This window comes from Anomalospiza imberbis, chromosome 2, assembly GCF_031753505.1.
Source record: "Anomalospiza imberbis isolate Cuckoo-Finch-1a 21T00152 chromosome 2, ASM3175350v1, whole genome shotgun sequence".
In the NCBI taxonomy this organism is placed as follows: domain Eukaryota; kingdom Metazoa; phylum Chordata; class Aves; order Passeriformes; family Viduidae; genus Anomalospiza; species Anomalospiza imberbis.
Window position 1 is genome coordinate 87,626,841 of NC_089682.1, and position 26,435 is coordinate 87,653,275.

Genomic DNA, 26,435 nt, shown 5'->3' on the forward strand with positions numbered 1-26,435 from the left:
AGGAAGTCTTAAACAATAGCCAGAACCAAGAATGTGTTTCAAGGGGAACTGTACAAACAGGCAAAGGCTGGTATTTGAGAAGTTGACCCAACCCAAGATTAGGTGAGAAAAATTAATATCAAGCTCAGAATGCAAGTTCTTTAACACTAGTAACCTGTAGAGGAAGTTTTCAGCTCATGTTCAGATCAGCCATTTCCTTTCTCATAGGTGAATAGAATCTGGTGCACTGCTTTTTACATTTGTGAATTTTGCCTTTATGTAGCCAGACTAATTTACATTACTTCATTATAACCAAGGGTTTTCACATTTAGAAAGCCTCAGGTTGCCATATAATGAATAGAAGGAAAGCATAGCTAATTTCTTCACAGCATACAGTGGCTACTTCAAGAATCATCTGAAACAAACTGGTAGTGATGAACATTATACTTCAAGTATTTTTTTAAACACAAAGGCATCAAGACAGTGTTCCATCAAATGATTTCTCTAATATTTTGCAGATAAAAAGTGATCTATGACTGAGTATCAGCAATGATGTGCCACCGAACACAGTCTATATTGTATAAACTTCCTTTGAATGAGACACTGGAAAACAGTGTAAGACTGAGTCCCGCAGTCTCTATCATCCTCCAATTGACCTTGCCTTCAGTTGGAAAGACATGGAATCTGGCAGTGTACCAGTGTAGCAAGTCAGGAAGTGATTAGTGTGTGCCTTTGGTATCTACAGACAGGGAGCAAAGTAACAATTATCACTTGAGAAATAACTTGAACTCTTTACATCTTAACTCCTTTTACTCCTTTCTCATGCACATAACATGTACAAAATCAATTGCCAATATTACAAAAAAAATAAGCTGACATTGACTCAAATGGCCTTTATCGTACTGTTCATCCTGCAATTCAATGCCCCTCTCCTTATTCCAATATTAGAGTAATTTTATGCTACAGCGTGGTATAGAACTAGACTCAGAATACTGAACAGCTGGCAAAATTTTTTAAAGTATTTTTATATTTTTTGTATTTTATATTATTTGAAGTATTTTTATAATCAAAAGTTCTATCCACAGCACAAGACATTGATCAAGTTAAAATGACAGTACAGTTTCTAGGCAAAATACAACTGATAGCTTCTTTTCTTATGGCTTCTCACCCTTCAGCCTGAACTACTTATGTCTCCTCCAGTCCAGGTGGTTTGACAAAGAAGAAGAAACAGTGAAAAAGCAAACCAGTTCACGTGCTACTTTATTGCAGTAGCATAGCAGCACAAAACCTGAAGAAATCACAACCTCATCTGACGAGCTTTGAAGGATGAAACCATGTCTTGTATAACTCCCTTCTAAAACTATGGAGCAAAACTTAAGTCAGATCACTGACTTGCAGCCAGTAATGGACCACAAAGTCTGAAACTGGCCCTTGCTGCAAAAGCATGTACATTGCTTTACAGCAAAGCCAGCTTAATGCCTTCTACGCATAAGGTTCTGTAGTTCTTTTAAAGTCTGCTTTAACACAATCACCAGTGGGTTAGCAACTCCCTCCTAAGAGGTAACAGTACTGCTGGGGGTGATGAAATCCAGCACCACTTGTCCCAAGTTTCACCTCACCATCTCTGTTACTTTCTCAAGCATCCAAGTTTCACAGTTACCAAATCTTGAAGTTTTCTTTTCAACCCAATTGTGCAGTCAAATATAAGCTTCTGCACATCACAAAATGAACACAAGGCCAACACACATGTAATTTTTTTCTGCTCCAGAATTACATGAAAAGGCATAGATTGCATAATGCAATATGAAGCATATTTTAAGTCATTAGAAATTTATATATTAAGGAATTATTTACCTCAAAACAAGTCATTGAGTATACACAGAGCTTTGTTGCTTTTTGCCAGTCTTTCTTTAGTGAACATATTTCAGATTCTCATGTATTTGTTTGCTGAAAGTTTCTTCCAGCAATAACCTTAAGATTATTTTTTAATGAAACAAACAGCTTTACATTTCTCCTCCTTACAGCACCCTTCTGAGATTTCACCCAAAAGATCTTAAACAGTTCTACTTGCACTGTGAAGGAAGATTAAAACCACCTTTCCTACTTAATCAAAGTAAGGCTCATTCTTTTATGAAATGATGAAGAGCAAGCTGTAATACACACCCTTCATTACACTAATATTTGCACACATACATAAACAAATTCCAATTCAGTAGCTGAAAAATAACAAGCCATGCACCCGGTTGGCATTGCAGTGATTTCAGTTTTATTTTTGAGGGGGCATTCATTCCAGAAGCAGCTGAATTCTTTCCAGAAGCAGCTGGGAAAGCTTCCTCAATGTTAGTTTCATAGACACAAAGTGCTCATGTAATAGATACCTTGGGAAGAAGCCTACCTAGCACAGCCAAAAAGCTGAGTACCATCTTACAGCAATTAGATAATAAATAACATTATCCTGAACACATCCGACAAATGTTTGTCTTCTATACAACCACCCTTTTCTCCTTGCTATTCATTAAAGGTCACAGACCCACCTGGAGCTCCAGAAAGAAAGAACTTTCTAGGCTTAAATACCAACTCTTTCATCGAGTCTTTGTATCTATGCCACTTCAAAATCCAACCACAGCTGACTGCACCAAACTGCATTTGTTTCCAAAGAAACCCTTTCTGCCCAACTGGTGGAGAAATCAGAATTTTGCTAGGTATTTTCTAGAAGGCATAACAATACTGACTACAATCCTCTTTCAGTCAAACCATACAAGTAATTTATGTGAGAAGCTAGTATTAAGCCCCAACTTAGACACATTAGATACCAAAACTGAATATTTTCCTGAAAGATACAGCACACATTAGTTTATCACAATTTTCTGCCCTCAACCACTAAATTTTAGTAATTCTAAAATTAACTGTCAGGGACTAAAAGTTTCTCTTAGTTTCAAAGATTCTTCTGTCACACTAGCTATAGGTAAACCCAAACCAAGTGAAATGTAGAAGACAGCCTGCTTTGGTAAGGAAATTTAAAATATGACAAAAATGCTTTTGCAGAAGTCAGCAGCACAAAGAAATCCCAAGCACATTTGGAAAAGGTGAAGCTCTTGATTTTAATTAATTTTTAAGATTAAGCTGGCAGTTTTGAGCAGCACTGATTTGGTATAATGAAGATGACTACCATAAAGGAACCTTTCTGTTTATTAAGTTTATTAATAAGTGCTAGAAATCTTTTCAGATGCCAAATGAGTTTATATGTATATTTCAACATCCAAATTCTTCACATTTCAAATAGCTGAGGTTAGACTTCCCTAACATTGACTGTGCTTCTATCTAGATACCCTGTGTGCCACAATGTAAAAAATTTCAATTCCATTTTGTTTACATTGATAAGTGTGCATTAGCAATAGGCACTGTAGAAAAGCCAGTACTACACAAGTATCTTGTTTTCAGCTGGGATAGAATTAATTTGCTTCTTAGTAGCCAGTACAGTGCTGTGTTTGGAACTTATAGCATGAGTACAATGCTGGTAAGACACTGATGTTTCAGTTGTTTCTGAGGTGTGCTGACACTGAGGTGAGGACTGTTCAGGTTCCTATGGTCTGTGAGGCAGCAGGGGCACAAGAAGCCAAGAAGGAGCAGGGCCAGGACAGATGACCTGAAGTAGCCAAAAGGATATTCCATACCATACAGTATCATGGCCAGTATATATATGAGAAGAGTTGGCTGTGAGCATTCAATCACTACTCAGGGATGGGCAGGGCACTGGTCAGCGAATGGAGAGAAACTGTTCCGTGCATCATTTGTTTCTCTTGAATTTTATTCTTCCCTCTCCCCTTTTCATTACAATTATTAGTATTATTATAGTTTATTTGGATTCAACATTAAAGTGTCCTTATCTCAACCCACAAGGTTTAGGTGTTTCTGATTCTACTCCCCCATCAGGCAGGGTGGAGTGAGCAAGCAGCTGCATGGTACGTAAGTTGCCAGTTGATGTTAACTTACAACACGATACCAGAATTTACTAAAATTATGTCAACCATGGAAAAAGTAGAGATTACAGAAGTGTACTGAAAATTTCTTTTTAGAACACTAGCAAAGAAACTCTTCGAAAGAAGAAAAATTTTAGTCCAAAGAAAGGAGTAGTCACTTCTGGTTGAAAAGCTGCATCGTGTATTTAGGGTTTCTTCAGATACAAACCCCTCTTTTTACCTAGTCATGAATGGATTAGAATACCTATAACGTTTGTAGCAAAGATCTGAAGAGATGTATCTGAAGAGACTGATCTTAATTATTCTGTTTCCTACACACTTTAGTAACATGCTTTTGTTCAAAAAATTTTTTTTTGGTATACCTTGCTGTCAAGTTTGGAAGGATGAATTACATTTGAAACAACAGTTCTTTTGTGACACAATTACACCAAAACAGAGTTTAGAAGTACAAAAATTATACACTGAAGTTTCAGCAAAAGACTGAAAAAGGAAACAAACTTTTGTGGTAAATACTAATGTATTCATGCAATTCAGAATTGTACATAGAACAATAGCCACCTGTTATTTTAAAAGCCCTACTTCTGGTGACATCATAAACCATAAGTTGAAAGAATTCTGTAACACTTGCACTCAAAGCACAGAAAGTTAATGATAATCTTTGATTTTTCAAGAACCTCAGTGCACTCTGCACCAATCTGACTTCAAGAATTTTGACATCAAGTGATCATTCACATATGACAAAATAGCACATTAGGGAAAAAATGTTCAACAACTCTAATTGGTAGTTTACAGGGAAAGCTACAAGAACTCTTAGATAGTCTATTAGCAATTCAATACAGAAGACTTCATTAAAACCAAATAAATACTAAATTTTACCTTTTCTGGATTGTAATATAAAGATTTCAAAGTGGTAAACAAGGGTGGGCAGCCTTTACTGAAGTTAACCCTCAGGAACTTATCCGTTAGTTCTCTAAATTTTTCACCTAGGAACAAAAGTGTGTTTGGTTATATGTCAGTGATTTCAAGTGTTATATAAATATACGCACTAACTGCTGTGCAACTCTGGATAACAGAGGAACTGAAAAACTGCAATTGAGGGCTTTAGTCTTTTCTGTTATTAATAAGACACAAATATGCTCCAGATCTAAAAAAAAAAAATCAGAGTAAAATGCTTAAGTTGATAGTGTTTAGGAGTCTGCTGGCAGACATGGTAATAGTCCTGAAACATGTAGTCTAATAGAAAGAGAAAATATTAAGTGCTGACTACAGAGGATGTAGCAAAAGCTGTTTAAACACTGAAAACACCCTATAATATTAAGAATAGCAATGGAGATTTTGCAAAATCATTGGAGGTTTTTATGAGTAAGTCATACAAATATGTCTCAGGAGTAGTGCAGTTATAAAGTATCCTGATTTGAGGAAGAAGGATGGATGAAATTAATCCTCTGCTACTCTTCTAGTCCTATTTTTATTAGTAGGACATGACTTGTGATATGATTGTTTCTGGAATTAGAAACAAGAATTATTGTTTCAGAAACAAGCTCCATATCAGAATCACCTGTATCAAAATATACTTTAGGAAGCTAAAAATCTGATCCAATTATATTTTCACTTAAAAATTACAATACTTGCAGTAGGTGCTACCTTTCTGAGAAATGCTGTTTAAAAAAAAAAAAAAAAAAAAAAAAAAAAAAAGCAGTACTTCGAACAGAAGACAACCAGCCAGGAAAAGAGCTGGTTTTCATTGCTTTTTCCTATGATGAAAGTGATTGTTTACAGCTGGGGTGAAGGGGGAGGCAGTCCTGGAGGGAGTGATTGTTGTTGTTTGGTTGGGTTTTTTCTATTATTTTTATTGACTTTGTTTGCTTTGCATAAGGATGAACTTTTCCCACACTTCAGTGCCTCCTCTGTTGTGGACTTCTCTAACATTCTCAACAAGGAAGTACCACACTTCATGTAATACTAAGATTCACCCATAAAACTGACCAAACTGTTGAAATAAACTTAACTTCAATAAGAACACATTAAAATTTTATTAACAGCATTTTTTTAGATATTCAGAAAATGCAGACACTACTGCTTTGTATACAACATTTTCATTTACTTCTATCAATTCTCAATTGTCCTAGACTTACTGTTATCAGCAGTGTTGCTAATAAATACTGAGACTAATGAAAGTCACTTTGCTGTACTAAATCAAACTGCTGTATATAGAAACTCTTACTACCTGTGGATGGGGATCCATAACTGGACTGTAAGCACATGCTTTATTACAGATGGATTAATTAAAATGTGTTGTCTCACAGTACAGAAACTCCCTTATATAAAGAAAAAAATCCATCTCAGTTTCTCCTGTTGAATTCTTCTAATTTATTATCTTGCTGGAAGAATCACAATTTAGAATTTATGAAAGCAAGATTCAAGTGTCCACTAAATACCTATTTGCTTGCAGCAAACAACAGTTTTAAAACAAAGTCAAAAAGAAAGGCACACAGCTGGGCACCCACCTATGAGAAGAAGCAGAGTTGCAATTTAGTCTGAGGCACACACCTTACCACAAGAGCATAAACAAATATAAAAATGCATGCACGCACACTTGATCAGTAAAATTGATGGTGGCAGCCTCCCAGCATAAAGGTGCTTTCCAGCTTGATCAAGGAGCTGATTTGTTTCAAATACAAGGTTAGGATTCAATGAACAGCAAGGTATTGACAAGAACTTGCCCTTTTAGCATAAGCCTGGATTTTAGAGTATTTTAATTTTTAAGAGCAATTTAATTCTGAATCAAACAGTGACAGCTGTAACTGGTCAGTGACCACACTGGAACAGTAACTGCATTTAACCAGAAATTCTATCCTCTTGAAACTTGCCAACATTTTTCTGCAAAGATGTTCCTTTCTACACCTTCACATTCTCACTATCAAATTTCAACCAAAAGAAATTCTTGTCTCCTGTACTTGTAAACACAGAAAATCATTTAGTAAATAGATTAAGCTATACGGGATCAAAAACAGTTTTACACATTCATGCCTGATAGGCTAAATAATAAGTTAGCAGAAAAAAATTTTAATTTTGGAAAATTCTTATTTGTTATAAAATGCTACAGAAAGTAGCCAAGAGATTTTTCTTGTCCAATCTAATAATGGATTTTGCTTTCATTTACCCTATTGTTACAGCATGAGCAACTAATTCTTGTTACTATACATATTTCTACTTAAGCAAACATAAGCTGTGAAACTACACTGTCAGGTGTAAGGCCACCTAGAGCAAAACACACAGTGAAATGAAGTCAACAGCAAAACACACTATTAATAAAGATATAGGAAAGTGTTTTGCAGGTTATTTTGTTTGCTGTGTTACCATAACAATTTTATTACATTAAAAAAACCCATTACTCATCACACAACTTTTCAAAACTAGCTGAAATGCCTTAAAATTTGCCCCTGTATCTTCAAACAAACTGAAGGATATAGGATGATAAAAGGCACAAGTGGCAACTTGTTATGAAGCAGTTATAATCTTTTAATTTTACGCAGGAAATGTGTATGCACATTCAGGCACATGGGAAACCACTAGGGGAGTGGACTAGATGCTCTGGAACATTTATAGGTACCAACAATGTGGTGCGCAGCAAATGAGCTAAACTAAAAACTAACCTGAAAAGTTTAAAAGCATGAGGAGGTTATGTTGGGAATTTACAATTGATCTCAAGCTTATGTACTTGATATCTAGCTTATGTATTTCCAAAAGTCTTCTACTGGAATTTCAGCAGCTAGACACTAACTATATATTTTTATGGCATTTACCATTTCATTTAGTCTCCTTCCTTCCATTTTAGAAGAGCTCAGCTTTGTATTTCAACAAGTATGTACACATTTTCTTTCCAAAACTGAGCGTATTTGTGCACTGTATTTCAAAACAAATTTTGAAACAGCAAAGTCACAAAGAACTTTGCTATAAAATGAAATAATTTGGGCTACATTACACTGCAGATATTTTTGTTCCTTTTCTTATCAAATTAGCAACACAAAGGTAGTTTTTGTTGTCAAATTAAGTTCTAATGGCTCTACAAGAAAGTAGGTGTACATTTTTATAGCAAAAGTATGCATATAACGCATTGAATTAAAGTATACTATACCCTACATTTTAACTCATGATTCTTAACTTGCAGAAAAATTATGTATAGAAATTCCTGCAATCTACATATCATTCTATACTGTAGTTTTATCAACACAAATATTACATAGCTCATATAATCATACCTGAATGTATGAAGCTTTTCTATCAACTCCTAAAACATAAAAGAATTATGTCTAATCCAAGAGAAATGCATACATTTGATTTGTCTACCTGTTCAAGTAGGTAGTAAATGCACAAGTAGGTATTAAATAGACATTAAACAGCCTGATGAAAACTGCAGAAAAAAATAGGAAAAAAACTATTACAGAACAGATATGCAACTTGTTACCTGAAACAAAGTTTAAAGGTAATCTTCTAGGTGAAACTGCTCTGGGATGTCTTTTACTAACTTCTTCATATATCTGAAGCCTCTCTTCTAAAGTGCCTATTATCAGCAAATACAATAGATATAAGTAACAGACATAAAAACCTATTCTTTTACATGTCTTTAAATGTTGAGAATTAATTGAGCTAGACTTCTTATGTGGATTTGGAACAATTTAAACATTTCATGTTATTTTTTCCAGTTAATCGTAAACAAAAACTGTACTGAGAACACATTGTATATACAATAGACAACTACCAGCATTAATCACTCTAAGGATAAACTGTAAACAGGACTATTACCTTGCACATTCAATCACACAGAGCTGGAGTTTGGTTTCTTTCAGTTACATGTCCTTCAGACCCATTCACACATTGTATTACATTCATAGCTTCAATTAACCCTTTTTTCACTAGGCATTCATTTCAGACACACTTAAAGCATTCAGAGAAACGTTGCATTTCTAAACCACAGGTACACAGATAGCGCACTATACAAGTACACCTCTATTATAGGTCCTCTGGTGACAGCAAAACCAGGGTACAATACTGCCAGTAAGTACTGAGCACCAAAACTCTTTATACCTTAATGTTTAGCAAAAATAAAGCTACTTGAAGATTTTCTGCCCACTCCTCCCCTTTCCCCCATAATATGCTTTGGAGCTCCAATGTGGTTAGAACTTAAATAACACTAATCTTTTGCTTTAAAATGCCATTTTTAATGTAAATAAAATCGATTTTGCTTAAATATTTAATTCAAACAATTTAAAACTGAATGTACAGATCGAGGCTACAATTCATATGTATTAAATATATCTGTTTTCCTTTCATAAGAAAAACAGGTTATCTTGTCACTGAGCTCAGATGTTGGGGAAGGGGGGGGAATCTATTACCCAGTGTCTCCAACAGATGTAGAGTTATAAAAGTAATACTAAAATATTGTTTGGACTGGAACTAAAGCATATAAAAGCCCTAATTGAAGTCACAAGTTGGAGCTCCAGAACTTACCATGGGGGAGGAAATAGTCCTAAGACCACCTAAAAAATAAAGTAGCATTATTAGTTTTATAGAATTAGTACAGTTTTAGTCTACATAGGATTTTAATATGTCAAAAACTACAGGACTGGTTCTTTGTTAAAAGCTACATGCTTCTGTCACCATATTTGTTGTATCAGAGAGAATAACTGAGTTCCTGGGTAGCTTGATTTCTGAGACAATAACCATGCGATTCAACTCTATGGATACACCAGGAAAACCACTGAAAGGGCAACACTACACTCTGAATATATGTAACAAATTAAATAATTTTCATTACCCAATTACTAGCTGTATTCTCAGAGCTCATGAGACCTAATGGTAAAATCTCCTAGGAGAAAGTTGGTTGAGAAGTGTAATGCGGCTACAACATCTACAAATAATATAATTGTGAGCTTATGATTTATGATGTCATCAGAGTAATTCCAATAAGCCTTCATTAATTAGTGAAAAATTAAGTGCAAAGAAACCATTCCTGTGTAAATGTAAACACTCTGGAAAGTTATCACTGCAAAAGACTTAACATAGCATAAATAGTTGCAATATTGTACTTTTGAAAAATAAGCTATTTTTTCTGGAAAAACACGATAGCAGAAATGTGAGCTGGATGTTACTCCAATGAGTAACAAAGGTTTTAACACATTTATCACCTTTACCTTCTAAAGGGCCAGCTTAAAAACAAACAGAAAAAAAAAGGTTTTTTTTTTTTTCAGATGGTCTGTCTTAAAAGGCCATCCTAAATAGATACTTGATTATTTCCTACATGCCCCTAGAAAGAGATACCATCTAAACAAGTTTCAAAATTACAATTTTATGTTGTGGCATATGATAGCAGTCTGATAATCCACTACTAGACAGGAATTAATAGCCATTTGGTTTGTAAGTTCATATGTGGCAAAGCAATGCTCTTCATATAAGCATCTTAGTAAATGCCACCCTTAATTCCAAGAAGATAAATATTTGGTGTTGGTATTTTCAAGTATACAAGTTTTTCAGTGAACATTTTAAAAATGAAAGAACATACTACATAACATTCAAAATCAGGAGGTACATAATTTTCTGCCAAGTAGAACTTTCTAATCTAAAGCAGTACCATATCAAACAGGAGTTCTAAGTGTATCTTATATCATACATATTTTCACTGTATCTGTGTAGCTTAACTTACTGGGTTGTAGGGCCTTTTCCAAGCCTTCATAATAATACCAGTTTTCTGCATTACGCTCAATTAACTCTTTGTATACTTCACCAGCTTCTTTCAGCCTTCCTAACTTGAGTAACATCTCTCCTAGAAACAACACAGGACACAACTATGAATTACATCAGAAAACACTTGTGAGTAAAGTTTACAATACTAGATATATAAAACTGTTCTTAAGCATACACAGATTTTTAAAAAGAGACCTTATTTTCCCAAAGGCATTTGCAGTTTGTTACAAATGCCAGTTGAAGCTACCACATATAGGGCTCAGAACATTCATCACTTGTGAAAACAAAGACTCCCTGAATGTCTGTATCTGAGTATTTAAAATAGCTATTGGGAATATCAAATAAACAAGCAACTCCTCCTTCCAGGACTTCATCACACAACTAGATCAGATTTATCAAGCTGTTTACTCAAGCATATTTTTTGTATCAACTAATCAGTTTTAAACTCATTAAATCACACTGGTTTGCTACTAAGTAAATTGCTATACCAGGTCTAGCTTGAAGGGAATTAATTTTCTTCACAGCAGCTCATGCTGGGCTGTATTTTGGGATTTGTGACTAAATGTTGGACTAAATGTTGATAAATACACCAACATTTCCACCACTGCTAAGTAGTACTTGTAGACCATCACGGCTTTGTCTTTTTACTTTTTGGCAGAGTCCCTGCTCTGCCACCCAGCAAGTAGACCAGGATGAATAATAAGGCAGGAGTGGACACAACCTGGACAGCTGATCCAAACTGGCCAAAGAGGTATTTTATGCTGTTCAGTTTCATACTAAGCAATAAAAAATAAGGAGGAGTGTTGGGGCAGGTAGCCATTGCCTGGAGACTAGCTGAGCATCAGTCTGTGGGAAGTATACAAGGACTGCAGAAGTCAAGGAACTGGGTTTGATTTTCCTTCCTTCCTTTTTCCATCACTCAAGCTATTTTCATCTTAATGCACAAGTTCTTTTCCTTTTGTTCTTCCTATTCTCTCCTGATTTGACAAGAGAGGCTGGGTGAAGTGCGTGGGCAGCTGTGTGAGGCTTACCCCACTGGTCTGGGTCAGCCCACCACAAGTGTGCAAGGAATAGCTGAAGAACGCGTGCCATTAGTCACACATATTCAGAATTCAGTATTAGCACTTCAAATCCACAAAACTTAGAGTTTTTAACCAAAAAAGTCAACTTCAGTATTCATTTCAGTACATAAGTGCATTAGGAAGCTTGAAAAGGAAACAAGAACTTGATACTTCAGTCAAAAAAAAAGAAAAATTTGTGTTTCTTCTTCAAACAGTATTCTTTATGAAGTTCTTTTTCGCAAGATTAAAACTGGGTTATAATCGTTCTGATTTATGGAAAGCTACTCTAGTGTACCAACATAATCTCTGAGATTTCCTCTATTCCTGCGTCAACCCAAGACAGATTACCTGCATCCACTACCAACTTTGGTAGGAAAAGTTATTTACTTGTGTACAAAATTGTAAATCTGTTAGTGCCAGTTTTCCTATAGTAATTGTTACAAATAAATTAAAGACTTTACATGCTGTATTTTCTTCCTTTCACTGCTTTATCGTGTCTGAAAGCTATTATCAAAAATTTCTAACAATACTGGGTAAGGGAAGAATAAAAGTTACTTACCTTTGATTTCTTCTACTATTAATTTATCACATATTTGCTTTTCATATGTCTCTATATGTTCTAAAGACTCCTGAAAAAGATCTGCCTCTCTCATCACTTGATTCTGATATAAAATCAGCTCACTATATTCATAATCTATTTTATTAGGAGGAACCTGGGGGGGAAAGAAAACAGTTTATCAGTTAACATTTACCTGTACCTCAAATGTATGCAGTATTACAGAATAAAAGATTTAAGCTATGGAACATAACCAGGTCTGTTTATATACCCCATCTAAACATTCAAAATGTAAAACTACCATTACTCACAATCAAATCAAATTAATTTAAGGATATCCATTGTAGTTAACATTTTAGAAGAAATCCTTTATTTCTTTTTTCTATCACTGTGGCAAACTAATTAAAAACTGAATTATATGAGACAAAGCAAAGATCTACATATATTTTCTTTCTGAAGCACTTATGCACTCCACAACTATTATGACATAAGTTCTACAGCACATGGCTGGGGTGTAACAGCATGATTTCCAGTATACCAGACTTCTGGATCAAACTATTTCCAAGACAAATGACTCATCTATGGCTTGACAACTGGATTTTTTCAGATAGGAAACTTACACTATTTCTCTCTAACCAAGTGTTCTCTGTACTAAACTTCAATCCCCCAGAAAATACAGTGCACAAGCATACAGAGCTTTTCAAGCAACAGAATTATTTTTAGGTCTGCCTGCAGTTGCAAACCTAAGACTTTCTAGAGGCTACAGTACAACTAGTGACTCATCCACCTTGCAGTGCTACAACAGCCAAGGAAGCAGGGTGACATTGAAAATTATTCCTTTCAGAGATAACTCCCTAAGGCGGATTTAGGCAATGAAAAGTCTTGCCAGAATTATAGTAGTTCTTTTCACACTAAATGCTCTTCACTAATATATAAAACACTACTCCAATTGCAAGAATGTTAGAGAGCAAATGCAATCTCCAGAAAATGCCCAGGAGATCAATAAAACTATATGAAATGTACTGTCCCAACAGAAATCGTGAGAGAGACTTATACTCTAACATGATTTTTTACATAATAAAAGATGAGAAGCAGTTGAGTTTCACCAATGTTAATGATATTTTTTCCTGTGACACTACATACTTTGTTTCCTCCTGAGCAACCAACACTTCAAAGTCACATCGGTCACTAAACAGTTTACTATTATTTTCTGTTCCCTAAAAAAGCTTTTCCTTGGTCTTTAAAGAGACAAATTACTTAATAAGAAAAAACAACGCAAACAACCAAAACATTACACTGGCTGAAAGGAACTTTCTTATTAAGAATACTGTCCTAAACCACTACTTCCAGCCCTTCCTGAAGCACAAACTGATTCCATAGAATTTAACATACGTGATTACATCCTCTTCAGATTTTGAGAGCCAACTTTTACGGTATTGCTTGACACTTTTAGAAATATTTACTTTTATATATAAGTGGTCTGAAAGATAGTATAACTAAATAAAATACTGTAAAGATGTGTGTATCTGATAATGAACATCACTATGAAAATAATATCATTCAAGTACATTTTAAGCAGCTAATACAGTATAGCAAATGATCACTAATGGAACAATGGATCACAATGGAACCTTACACAAACTAGTCAGCAAGTAGCATGAAATTCTATACACTTCTCAAAGTAGCTCACTTATCTACAGCTCCACTTCCATTTCCACCTTTGCTCAATTTTTAGTCTGTATCACCCACTAGAAATCACTAATAAAAAACATTGTTACCACGGAAGCATTTCTCACAGGATGGACTCATGGAACAGGGGTTGAGCATTGTTTATCCTTCCTGCAATACCATGGAACCAAACTGTAGAGCACCAATATAGTTCTTTCTCCTTCACCTCCTCCTAAAAATATCTTTTCCTCCAACACAATACACATATCTAAGTTCAACTTCCACAAGTAGCACAGCTTTTTTGGCACATCATTAATCGATTTTAGGCCTTTGAAACACAGACTACCCAAAAACCCATAAAAATATATACACAATACACAAACAGATATCAATTGACCTCCTCGTGGCTGTTTTGGCTCAGCAGGATAACAAAACAAAACAAAAAAAAAACCACAAAAAAACCCACCAAGAAAACCCACAACAATTACAAAAAACCCCAAAAATCCAACAAAAAAAATTATTCTTACACAGAGTAAATCCACCAGAAAGATCCGGCACTTACTATCACTCCATTTGAAAAGTACTTTTAAAAGTAATTTAAAATTACTTTTTAAAGTAATTTTTAAAAAGCCTGTTTTCAAAGATACTTTGGCAACTCATCAATTTCATGAATCTGCAATTCATCAGAAGGCAAGCAGTTAACAACCCCAGTAGTTAATCTGAATAATCAGACTGTTTTATAAAGAATAAGATACTCTATAAAGACAATGTCCACACCAATGTTATTGCTGCTCAATACATCTTTACTCCTCCCTCCCCCTAGAAGAGTTATGATTCTTCCACAGGAGATGTCCAACTTTCTCCTGAACTCAATTCTGCTGTTTCAGAATAAATTTTTTCCTCTCCTCCTGGACCAAAGAAGGATCAGCTTCTCACCACAGGTCCCCTAACAACTGTCACTGAAAGAATGTGACAAGATGCAGCCAAAACATACCTAAGAGCAGACCCCCAAAACTCCAGAGGTTTTCTGTCCATATCTGTATTTGTGGGCCTGATGTGAAAATTAGGAATAAAATAAAAAATTAAGAATAAAAAATTGTTCTGGAAAAGAAGGAAAAATGGGACATACAACAGTAAAACAAATTGCATAGTTGTTTTACACCTTGGTTCCCAAAATTTTAATTCTAAACCGACTCTTCGATAATTTTGACTTAATTTGGGACAGCACAAGCTGTTACATTTCCTGCAGTGTTGTCTACCTTTAACCTCACAACCTGTTTTTGACAGAAATATTGTGCATCTGGCTAATTTACAGCTTTCAGATGACAGGCAACATTGATCTTAATACACCAAGAGAAAATTCACCATTTCCAGTGATAACTTAGCCACTAGAATAAAACTGTCAAGGACAGAAAGCAATTTATCACTTTAATTTGTTGATCAACTTCCTGACAATCCTCAACTTCCTATTCCTTCCTTTATTTTCCCTTCTAAGCCAGCTTCCTAGCTATTACTCTTCCCAAAATCAGCATACAGTTTCTATTAAAATCACCTAGGCTTTTTTTCTGTTTACATTAAACAAAAACTCTCTGCCCTTCAGACAGCTTTGTCTGTAGTCATCTCATCTTGCCATACTATTCTTTTCGTTTTCTTTTTTTGACAACAGGCTCATAAGTAAGTCTTGATCTCTCAGTAAGGAGTACTTTATGGATAAAATCCCTGCTTGTCTGAACTAAGAGGGTATTTTACTTTTCACCCATAAGCTTGCCCTGAGGGACAGTTTTACAGTAAACTAAGTCAGACTAACTGCAGCCGGCATCAACAAAGGAAGCTCACTTCCCTCCATTATTCCCCTTCCTCTCTCCCCTCTCACCTTAATTATTCAGTTCAGCCAATCAATCCTTCCAAAGAGTGATTATCTTTCCAGCACTCAGGCTTCCTGAACCAACCCTCCACAAGTCAGCCAGTGCTGCACAAGGCAGTGGTGTGAGCACACAGGAAAAACTCAGGTTGCTGGTTTTGGCAACAACTTGTAGCTAGATTAGCTGCATTATTTCGTAATACTGCATCTTCAGACATTCATCTACAATCACTAAAATGATGGGGTTTTTTTGTTTGTTTGTTTGGTTTTTTTTTTTAAGTTTTACTGCTTGGTCTTGGTTACTTGCATTCATATCTGAAAGGACAGAGCTGCCTGAGTAATTCAAGTAAATCCTACACTACTATTATTTCTCAATTATTATGACAGCAGTGTTTTATGCAACACGTTACATTTCTTTCTCAATTCATTAACATGAATGGTAGACAGTATCAGGCCTAATACAGATTGCCATAAAACTCCTCAAGAACATCCATTTGTTGAAGAGTCCAGCTCATGAGTCATTTGGAAACCCTTCAGTCTTTTAATCCTCCTTTTAAACTCTTCTAAAACCACTCTTCTATTGCAGTCATATGCAATAGTCTGTAAAGTCCATCACAGAAATTCATCTATCAAGTTGAGTGTATACAAACTACAGGCCAAGAGGGGAGATTTGGGAAGGAAAATAAGCAAGATGCGTATCTCCTTAAAGATCCATGCAATATCCTGAACTTAATTATTTTAACTGCAGGACTAAAAAATCCAGACACCACAAAACCAGTACATTTAGGGAATATTGTGGAAGAACCAACACATCGCAAAATTGAGCTGTTGAGTTTGCCTGGGCTCTCCTGACTGTTCAGGACCCAACACACTGATTCTCTCTTCCAGTGTCTGGGGTTCCACCTGGGCCTGCACTCATCAGGGAGCTAGCACAACAAAGCACAAGACTATTTTCAAAAGACATGCAACTAATGTGTTCATACATATTTTTAGTGTTTTGGAGGAGAAAAGATGATATATCTGCTTAAGTATCTCTAACAATCCCAAAAAAAAAAAAAAGAGGACAGGCTTGATGGGACTAATTTCCTATAAAACTATGCTGTCCAACATTTGTAACATATTTCTGTCCTTCAATGCTTAAGCAGCTTTTCCACCACTTGCTTCTGACTGACATGATGCTAATCAACAGTTAAACCAGCTCATTGTACAAGTACAAGCCATCTTCCTATTTATGCAAATTTCCCAAATAGCTCCAGCTTTATGAAAATGGCATCAGTGCTTGCGCTCATCTTAGGATTGTCTTTGTTTTAGGGTGAGATTTGAGGTGGTGGTAACTTGCACAGCAGACTCAACCAATACAATGCATTCATCTACAGTATTTAAATCTGGCTTAGTCACTAGACTGCACAGTGAATCATGACAGCCCTCAAACAACCGTATTTACACACAACCTTTTAGAAAAGACAACAACACTAACAGCATCGCATCCATTCTCTCCAAGGGGCCAACACCACTACTAAGCTCTCTTAGTCCTTGAAGAACCTCAGTTTCTTATGCAATATTTGCTGGTTTTCCACCTAATATATATTCTTTCTTTCTAACTCGAACAGTCATTTTGACACCAAATTCAGACTGGGCGCTGCTGACTCATTTGAGAATGACAACTTTTTGGTTGTCAAACAATCCCATAAGATGACCCAATTTTGATTAAAACTTGTTATTTTCAGTTTTTACTTAATGCTGAAGTTACAGTTCTTTTGAAATATCAAGAAAGAAAACACCCAGCTTACAACATCCTTTTTTTGACCATGATATGTGATCAAGACAAACACTGGTCTCTCCTAGCCATGTATTTCCTTTCTTACACTTAATCCCATATATAACAACTCGGAAAGGATATGAGATTTTTGTTTTTAAAACACAGTCTACAGTCAGGTAATATCTTAATATTTTTACACAGTACTTCCAAGATGCCTTCTCAGTTGAATGTTCCTTTTTCTTTCCACACTGCAGAATAATCAACATATCCACTCTGTTCTGTTAATTTAGACTTTATAGCTTTGCATTACCACTAACAGAACAAGAGAATAGTCTCTCTCAAAAAAAGGTTCTACTCAGTGATTTTAGGATTGTACCCTTTGATTTACTCAGGTCTCACCAACACCAAGTCTGATCAAAGAATTTTCAGCAACACGTTCATGTTAGTCTGTAACCAAGCATTGATTTTAAGTGTACTATATACAGATGCATACAAACCATTGACAATATTTCATTCTTTGTAGAGATGTAATGGCATCCAGACTATGGCAGGAGAAAGGGCAAATGAGCACATCCAAAATATTAAAGTATTTTCTGTAGTTTCACCTACTGTAAAGGGGCAGGATCATCACAGGTTTTCTCTAGCTACAAGTCTCACAAACATTAAGTTACTCCACATGAGACTACTCTTATACCTTCAACCCTAATAGCTTATTTCTCAAAGCAGAAAGCTCCACAAGTAACAAATTTATTCTTAATTCATAATTGATTTATATTTCCAAAGAATTAGTTCCTCAGATCCTATCCCTTATACACAAAGGGCTCTCTTTCCAGACCAGGAAATCTTACCTGCTGGGTTTTCCTAAACTCTTCAAGTAATTTTAAGGCCATATCATAATCTTTTAGTAAGTGGTATGCAATGGCATATCCAATCCAGGAAGCACGTTGTGTAGGGCGCAGTTGAAGCAGCTGGTATCTTGTCTCCTTCAGTAAAAGAAATGCAATTTTAAAAGAAGAATTTTTAACCAGAGTTAAAAATGTATACACATGTATCATGAATTAACACCAAGACAGCTAATATGTTAAAAGAACTTTTAAAAGCCCTAGGCAACCTTTGAAATTCTAACAGCTTAGTGAAAACCAGCACATTTCTGTTTGATAAATTTGGAGGTTACTTTCTAAACACACAAGTCATGGAACAAAGCATAAGATCTCTTTGTGGAGACACAGAAGGTGTCATTTCCAAGAGCACCTCCTAAGGCCCTAAATTATTTCCAAAGATAGAGTTCTGAAATCTCAGAAAGCCCTTTCCACCAGGAAACAGGAGCTCACTGCTCCTGAAAAGAGTGGCATTCACTCTCATAGGCACAAGGTCCTCACACACCACTGCAACACTTCTCAGAACTTCTCCCCGAGTCAAATCATATCCTTTGGTCAATGATTCTATTTTCCCTTTGCATTAGCAAATTCAAGGGAATTAACATCCTTAGTAAGGAGACCAACTAATGCGAAGCCCACAGTCCAGTGCTCTATTTCATATGAAACAGATTAATCAGTTCAGCAATTTTCAAACTACTCACTGTTTTTGGACAAATTTTAAGGTTTCATTTATAATAATAACCATCACTGGGATTCCAGAATCAGTAATCAGTCATAATGGGGCAAGTTACCCACATACTAACAAGAAATGTGATAGTGTATTTCTTACTAAAAACACCTTCAGCATTTGCACCCAAAACACAGTTTGCAGGGCTCACAATTGCTTGGTAAGTACTTGCTAATTTAAGTACTGTCCCTTTTCCTTACCATTTCAGTAAAAAATGAGTTAAGAACTATTTTTACAAAGTGACTAGTGAATCCAATTGCACAGAACAAATATTTCTAGTTCTGCTCTCAACCTTATATAGAGCTTTACCGCAGTATCTTTTCCTGCTTTCCTAAACAATAGCTGAAATTATTTTTGAAACAGATAAAGAGTAGCAATAGAAATACTACCAATAAAAGGCTTCGCAGTGGAATAGAACAAGAGAAGTCTAGCAGCAATGAGTAGAAATTCAAAGAGAATACTTACTCTATATCCTTCTAAATCCCTCATCTGAATCTGTAAGAGAGAGAGATCTCTCAAAATCTGTAGGTTGTCTTTATCTAGTTTGAGTGCATTCCGGTAACACTTGATGGCTTCATCATATTTCTTATCTGAACGCTGCAGAAGACCATAGACATGCCAACCTAATGCAAGTTAAGGAAGATACATTTACAGTTTTCACAAAGTAACTGCAGTGCACTTGTATTACAGGCCAAACAACTTGACATCTTCCTTGAAGATCAGTACCTTTACAAATGAAGATGGATTGCTGCAGCCAGACTTTACTAACACATTGTAAAATATTAAATTCTTCCAAATTTTTTTAAATGACATGCTACTGCTTAAGTTACATTCAGAAACCCCTGAACACTGTTACACAAATTAAATTATCCAAACTCCACCAGACTGTAAGAGTTAGTCACAGATTGATTGCTTAAAATATGCTAAAACAATTACAGTAGGAATACTTACTCATAGAAGTGTTTCATTCTAACAATGGAATTCATGTACGATTTCTAGTTTTCCTCACTTGCCTATCCATAACCTCAATTAGACTCCAGCTTTTACAGCATGGAAAAAAAAAGAACTCCACTTGATTCACTGATGAAAGGGAAACACCATTTTGTGCATCAGAAGTCTTTGTCACAATCTCAGCATTCTAGATTTCCATCAACAGCGTGCCATAGCAAAATGATCAGGTTTTGTACTACAAAGGATACACACGTGACTCTTCACATCATTACGAAGTCCTTTACGAACAAATTCATACGCTTCCTCCTTCTTCCCTAAGCAGTTCAAGGTCAGTCCTTTCATCGCAAGTGTCTCTGTAAGAAGTATCAGATACTTATGTTTCTGACTTCCCATATGTCAGCTTCACAGTGCAGATATCTTTTGAAGTTGTTACACAGTGAAGTCCCCCATTAAAAAATAAGTTTACATCACGATAGCAGCCTAGCACAGCTGAAGACTATTACATGGATCATTTCCTTTCTTGAAACTGGTCTTAAAAAGATCACTTGTAGAGCACCATGCAGATATAATGAAAACTGACAACACAAACTTTTATTAATTAAAAAATACACTTAGCTGGCTCTGAGGGAGTTAACAATAAGCTAAAGCAAATTTAGAGAGCTCCTCAACCTGTATTAAAGTTCTTGATGCAAAGACCAAGGGGGAAAAAAGGCTGTGTTCACCACAAGAAACAAATCTCTGTCCCAGTCCATTCCCCTGTTACAGACTTCTTACAAAGCATTAGTTAAGGGAAGCATATTTACTGCTACCATATTAGGAGACCTCAATGCAGTAACATTTTAATCAACATTCTGAGAGGCAGAGGATTTCACACAGTATGTTGGTATGACTACTGCTCTCCCTCTTCCCCCATTATTCAACGCATACAGTAGACAAGCAAGTTGCATGTAATGCATCCACTATGCTTGAAAACTGTTCCAGATTCATATTTCCGTGCTTTTGTTAAATAAGAGGCCACTTGTTTTGGTCCCTGCCAGAAGATCAGTCACCATTTTCATCATAATGCTCTGGTTTTCCTGCAACTACAACCTCTTCCCCAGTATTAACAGCAACAGATTGTGCTCTCAAGTTCAGCTGTAACAGCAGTTTGAAGTTTTATTGATAGACCCATTTAACACTTTTTCTGTAGAGTACACCTATAAGTGAATGATGACCCAAAATTAGTCAAAGTCTTTTTTTCTTGGTTATTTTTTAGCTGTCCTACATCCACACTGTAACAACAGAGAAAGGCAGAATGATACCTTTCAAATAATATAAGACATTTTAAGAAGAATATCCATACTGTGGGAAAGGGAGTAAACTAATCCTGCCTTCCCACACCAGGGAGATAACTTCCCAGCCACATCGATCCATTTGTTTTGCCACCTTCTCACTAAACTTTTGAAATTCCTTTTCTCTTAGGCTAAGTGTGACAAGTGCAGCTTTCCATCAGATCATCTCACTGGCTACATTCTGCCTCAGCTGTCCATTCCAGGCTTTACTCCCAAGCTTCAAAGCCATTAATGGCTCAAAGCCATATAGTATGTGTATTGCCAAGGCAGCTAGCTATCCTGGAAAAGTTTAAGATGCAGCAAGAGCAGAAAAGACAGATCTGTACACAGAGACATTATAAAAACAGAAGTGCTAGTAGAGACAAATGCATTAGGTCAGAGCTGAACAAACGACTCTAGCTTTGAAGCAACAAAAAAACTACTTTTATCTCTAGGGAAGTAATGAAGACAAAGAAACAGCAGACATGAATGGAAACACAAAAAGGATTAGTCAAACATTTTGACAAGATTTGACAACATCAAGTAGGAAAATAATTTTGCTGACAGAGTACATGCACACTCAGTGTTAGGTTGCTTCAACAGTAAAAACAAGCAAAAAAACCACTGTATCAGAAGGAAAGTGTCTGAATAATGTAAGAGAAACCTGTAATACAGTAAGACTAGAGTATCCTATTGAGGATGTAAATAGAATTTAACAGATGTAAATAGAAGCAATATTCTGCTGCCCTGTTTTCTACAATATTTATCAGAGCAGGATTACCAGATTCTGTCTTCAGCTTCAAGTATTAACAGCAACAGTATTACATTTAACTCTGCTCCCTTTAAGCAGCAACTTGGTATGCTGTATAGAAAATTTAAGACTATGAACTTGACAAAAAACCCTCCAGATTTTAAATTTATTGGCAGAACATGTTCATATAATATTCAAAAAAAGGCTGGGCTTGCTTTAAATAGGAATGTAAGAAAAACCCACACTAGCATTCTGACCCAGAAACCTAGAAAGGCAAGTTGGAAACTTCACGGAAGTGTTGCTTCCACCATGTATTTTCATCTTCAACATTTCAGTGCACAGGAGTGTTTGACTGAGGCAAAGTGGAAACCTGATCTGAATGCACAAAGACTGAAAATCCAGAGTAATTATTCAGTCACAACAACAGAATCACATTCCACAACAAGCTCGTTTCTTTCTCAATAGTATGATATAGACTAATAAAACATTTAAGCTCTTGACAGGAGACAAAAAAAAAAAAAAATCTTGAATCTGCAGTTACCTCCATGTTCAGCAAATTTTGGGTTAGAAAGGATCATCTTGCAGAACTTGAGTCCATTTTTGTACTGTTTTTGTTCGTAACATTTCTGTAAAAGACATGAAATATAATCATTGAAATGCATTTAAAACCACAGAACCTTAACATACTATTACAAATGTAGTCACTCATCCAGCAAGGTGTGGTGATCAGATCACTAACAAACTCTAGGCAAATATACCTATTCATATTAAATTGCTTCTTCTCAGCATTCAGAACATGTAACAAATACTCTACCTTATGGTCTACTTTTTTATTAAAAAATTAATTCCTTTTCAACAGAAATAGGAAAGGGAAGTAACAATATCTACCTCAATTCAGACCTTCTTAAAATAGAAATCAGAGTTAGAAATCTTGACTCAACAGAACTTTTGAGGAGAATTAATCTCAGAGTCTAGACACTCCTTTCAAAATCCCATTTCCCTGGCCTAGTGACTTGCCAGAACAAGACATCTCAAGACAGAAGACTTTCCTAGTTGCCAATACAGACTTTTGGAAAGAAGTAGGATAGACTTATTATAACCTCAGAAATTGATAAAGAGGTATCAGAGAGGTATTGGGGTGGGAGAATTTACCTGGGTATTAAAAGAATAAAACATCTAATTTCTACCTGTAATAGTACAGCTAAGGGCTACTTATAGATTTAGTTAAAATACAATTCACTTAATTACTAGGTAAACTGGCAAACTATATAGTTCAACTGTGGGAACATATGGAAGAAACAAAATGTGAACATGGGTCCCTTTTCTTCTTTAGGAAGATAGTACCTAAATCACTAAGGTTTTGGTAATTTAAATCAACTACTGATCACTACAGTGGATCACTAAAACAAATCTGTTTAAACCAGTTAAAGGCATGCTTGTGTCAGTAAGCATGAAAGTGATTTAAGGTCATTTAAGCTTTTTAACGATAGGAAAACCACCAAACCAGGCTTAACTCAGCTCCAGTTTTAGTTAATAAGGAGTATTGTCCTGTTGTAATTTAGACAGTTATTCTCAGGAGAAGATATGTCATTTCAGTTATGCGCTTGAGTGCTTTAGCAGTCTCTCATGGATCATTCCCACTCCATCAATCTTCCAGGACAAAGGCAAAATCTGTGTTAAATTAATATGGAGATAGTAATTCCTTGGCTATCAGAACAGATTATCCCATTACTTCACAGGGTGAAAACAATATAGAAACATACCTATGCTCACTTTGGGGCAATTGGCTAAGGCAGCAAAACAAGGGTCCGCCCCCAGTCTGTGAGGAAGGGCTTAACTGCAGATAGTTTTTCGATTCTTGCTGCCTGAAACTCAAGACACTTGCAGCTAACCAAGACTAAGTGCAGATTAAATCATAGAATAATTTAGGTCAGCAGGAACCCTTGGAGGTCACCAAAACCAACTCTCAAAACAAAAGAGTTAACCTTGATACTAGATCAGGTTGAACTGCCTGACTGACTTCTGCCAGGATGGCCAGAGAAGCCAACAGTTGGGAATTCACATTTAAACAACAGCAACAGAAAAGTTCTGAATGTTTGTTTGGCTTTTTTTTTTTTTTTTTTAACTGAGAACTAGTTTCATCATCTTTTACCAGAAACAACCTAGGCTGTGGCAAAACTTGGAATCCCCTCTAGGGGAAGGTGAAATTCTCCTATTCATCAACTTTCTTTGTAAACTTACGAGGCTTTGTACCTTTTTTAAGGAATCCTAGGAAAATACGAACAATGTGCTATGTATGCTTTCTAAACTTATTCAAGTATGCCTAAAAAAGTAGCAATAGCAAACATTCATTCACAGTTCTACAACTCTTGCAATGTTGAGTGAAACCCCAAGTATACAGCAGTGCTTAACCAGAAGCTATTTGAGACAAGTGTGCACTTAAAATAGATTAACTACTGGACAAAATCTGATCCATTACCCTTGTTCTGACATTTTTATTCTATAGAGTTCAATTTCAGGCCTAGAATGAGAACTGAAGATTATTAGAGATAAATGTGATTTTTGGAGGACAGACAAGATCACATTTTCTAAAGTCCAACAGATGAATGGGAGAGAAATATTAATGCACTCCATATTGAGAGGAAATATAAGTTCAATATTCAGTTTTTTGGCTTGCTGACAAGATAACCAGCATCCTTAGTTTAGGTTGAGAGAAGACCTAAGATGTCCAAGTACAAACTTTAATCCAGTACTGCTAAGTCCACCAGTAAACCATGTCCCTAAGTGTCACATCTACACATCTTTTAAATATCTCTAGGGTTGGTGATCCAACCCCTTCCCTCGGCAGCCTCTTCCAACGCTGGACAACCCTTCCAAGTGAAGAAATTTTTCCTCATATCAAATTTAAACCTCCCCTGGTACAACTTGAGGCCATTTCCTCCTAATCTGAAGCTTCTAGGAGAAAAGACCAACTCCTGTGTTACTACAGCCTCATTTCAGGTAGTTGTAGCACAGATGGACATTTCATAGTTGGGAAGCCTGATGTCTCAATACGTGTTCTTTTTTACTTTACTAGAACCTGTCCCACTGCATTAAGTCTTTGGTTCACTAAAAGCACAAGTTAAAAAAAAAAATAAAACCACAACAACTCAGTAAATTAACTGTCTTATCTGTAGTGCTTATTGTGATGCTCCCCATCACCCCTTTATGGCAATCATTGCCTGCTAAAGCTAAAATCAAATCATGAATGTTTACACACTTAAACCTCAAAGGGAAATTGTGACAAGACTAAAACGTTATTCAGAACTTCTGCTATTCAGAGCAAGATGTTCCTGGAAGGATGCTACCTCGTCTAGCAAAAGTCTCACTTATTCCCTTGTTTAACACTTATAATCTGCTTGTAGACTACCATACCAATCTAGATACCATTTTGTGTACATTCGCGTAACGCGTAAGTATCAAGTGCCTCTACACAGATGTCAAATTGGCACTGAATCTGAGAAGTAATTGTAAAGGTAAAAAAACCTACTAACAAGGATGTAACAATGAAAAACAAGAAAAGACTTGATTCCAGTATTACAATTCTTTGCTGCATCTACTTAGCAAAATGCCATTCATAAATTCTATTATTTTTGTATGATGCCATTTTTTTAAAAGAACTAAAACCCCTTACACTACTAAATATAAACAGAATCAAAGATTTGAATCACTAGTATTACTTGTAAAACAGAAGGATTTCATATATCGTTACTCAATCATGTGTGTCATTTATATCTTACTTATGTTTAACTATTTACAACATCAGGTTAGAGAAGGGATGATTTTACAAACTGCATCTCCCTAGACATAGCATCTGCTGCTTTGAAAAAGGCCCTACATTGAGAGAACAGCTACATTTTTCACATACATAGTTTAATACACAGGCAATGTTATGGGTGAAGAACATCCCATTATCTCAGACATTAACACTCACTTCCAAGAAATCATCTTAACAAAAAGATAAACTCAACTGGTGACTCCAAGAGACTGCAGCTGCAGCAACCAATGCCCTTCCTCACTCCATGGCCCCAGTGCCTCTGAAGGTATTCAAGTGATGTATTTCACAGAGCATTTTTATGTGAAGACTAGATGAAGAGTAGTATCACATTCAAAGACTGAGGACAGCTATTGCATCAAACCAAATAGTGTCAAATACAGCAATCAGACTTCC

The 26,435-nt window shown here is 35.8% G+C and overlaps 1 protein-coding gene across 3 annotated transcripts in view; it reads right to left on the bottom strand.

Moving 5' to 3' along the window:
* The window catches only part of NAA16 (N-alpha-acetyltransferase 16, NatA auxiliary subunit), a 63,244-nt gene that overhangs the window by 28,119 nt on the left and 8,690 nt on the right, over positions 1 to 26,435 (bottom strand). For all 3 annotated transcript variants that reach the window (XR_010996559.1, XM_068182250.1, XM_068182248.1), the window contains exons 2-9: positions 22,767 to 22,851; positions 20,413 to 20,517; positions 19,679 to 19,836; positions 18,457 to 18,591; positions 12,324 to 12,477; positions 10,663 to 10,782; positions 8,428 to 8,523; positions 4,836 to 4,942 (exon numbers count right to left, since the gene is read on the bottom strand). Coding sequence is in view for 2 of the 3 variants with exons in the window: in XM_068182250.1 (XP_068038351.1) it covers positions 4,836 to 4,942; positions 8,428 to 8,523; positions 10,663 to 10,782; positions 12,324 to 12,477; positions 18,457 to 18,591; positions 19,679 to 19,836; positions 20,413 to 20,517; positions 22,767 to 22,851 (960 nt within the window). In the remaining variant the exon portion in view is untranslated. The remainder of the gene's footprint in view (positions 1 to 4,835; positions 4,943 to 8,427; positions 8,524 to 10,662; positions 10,783 to 12,323; positions 12,478 to 18,456; positions 18,592 to 19,678; positions 19,837 to 20,412; positions 20,518 to 22,766; positions 22,852 to 26,435) is intronic.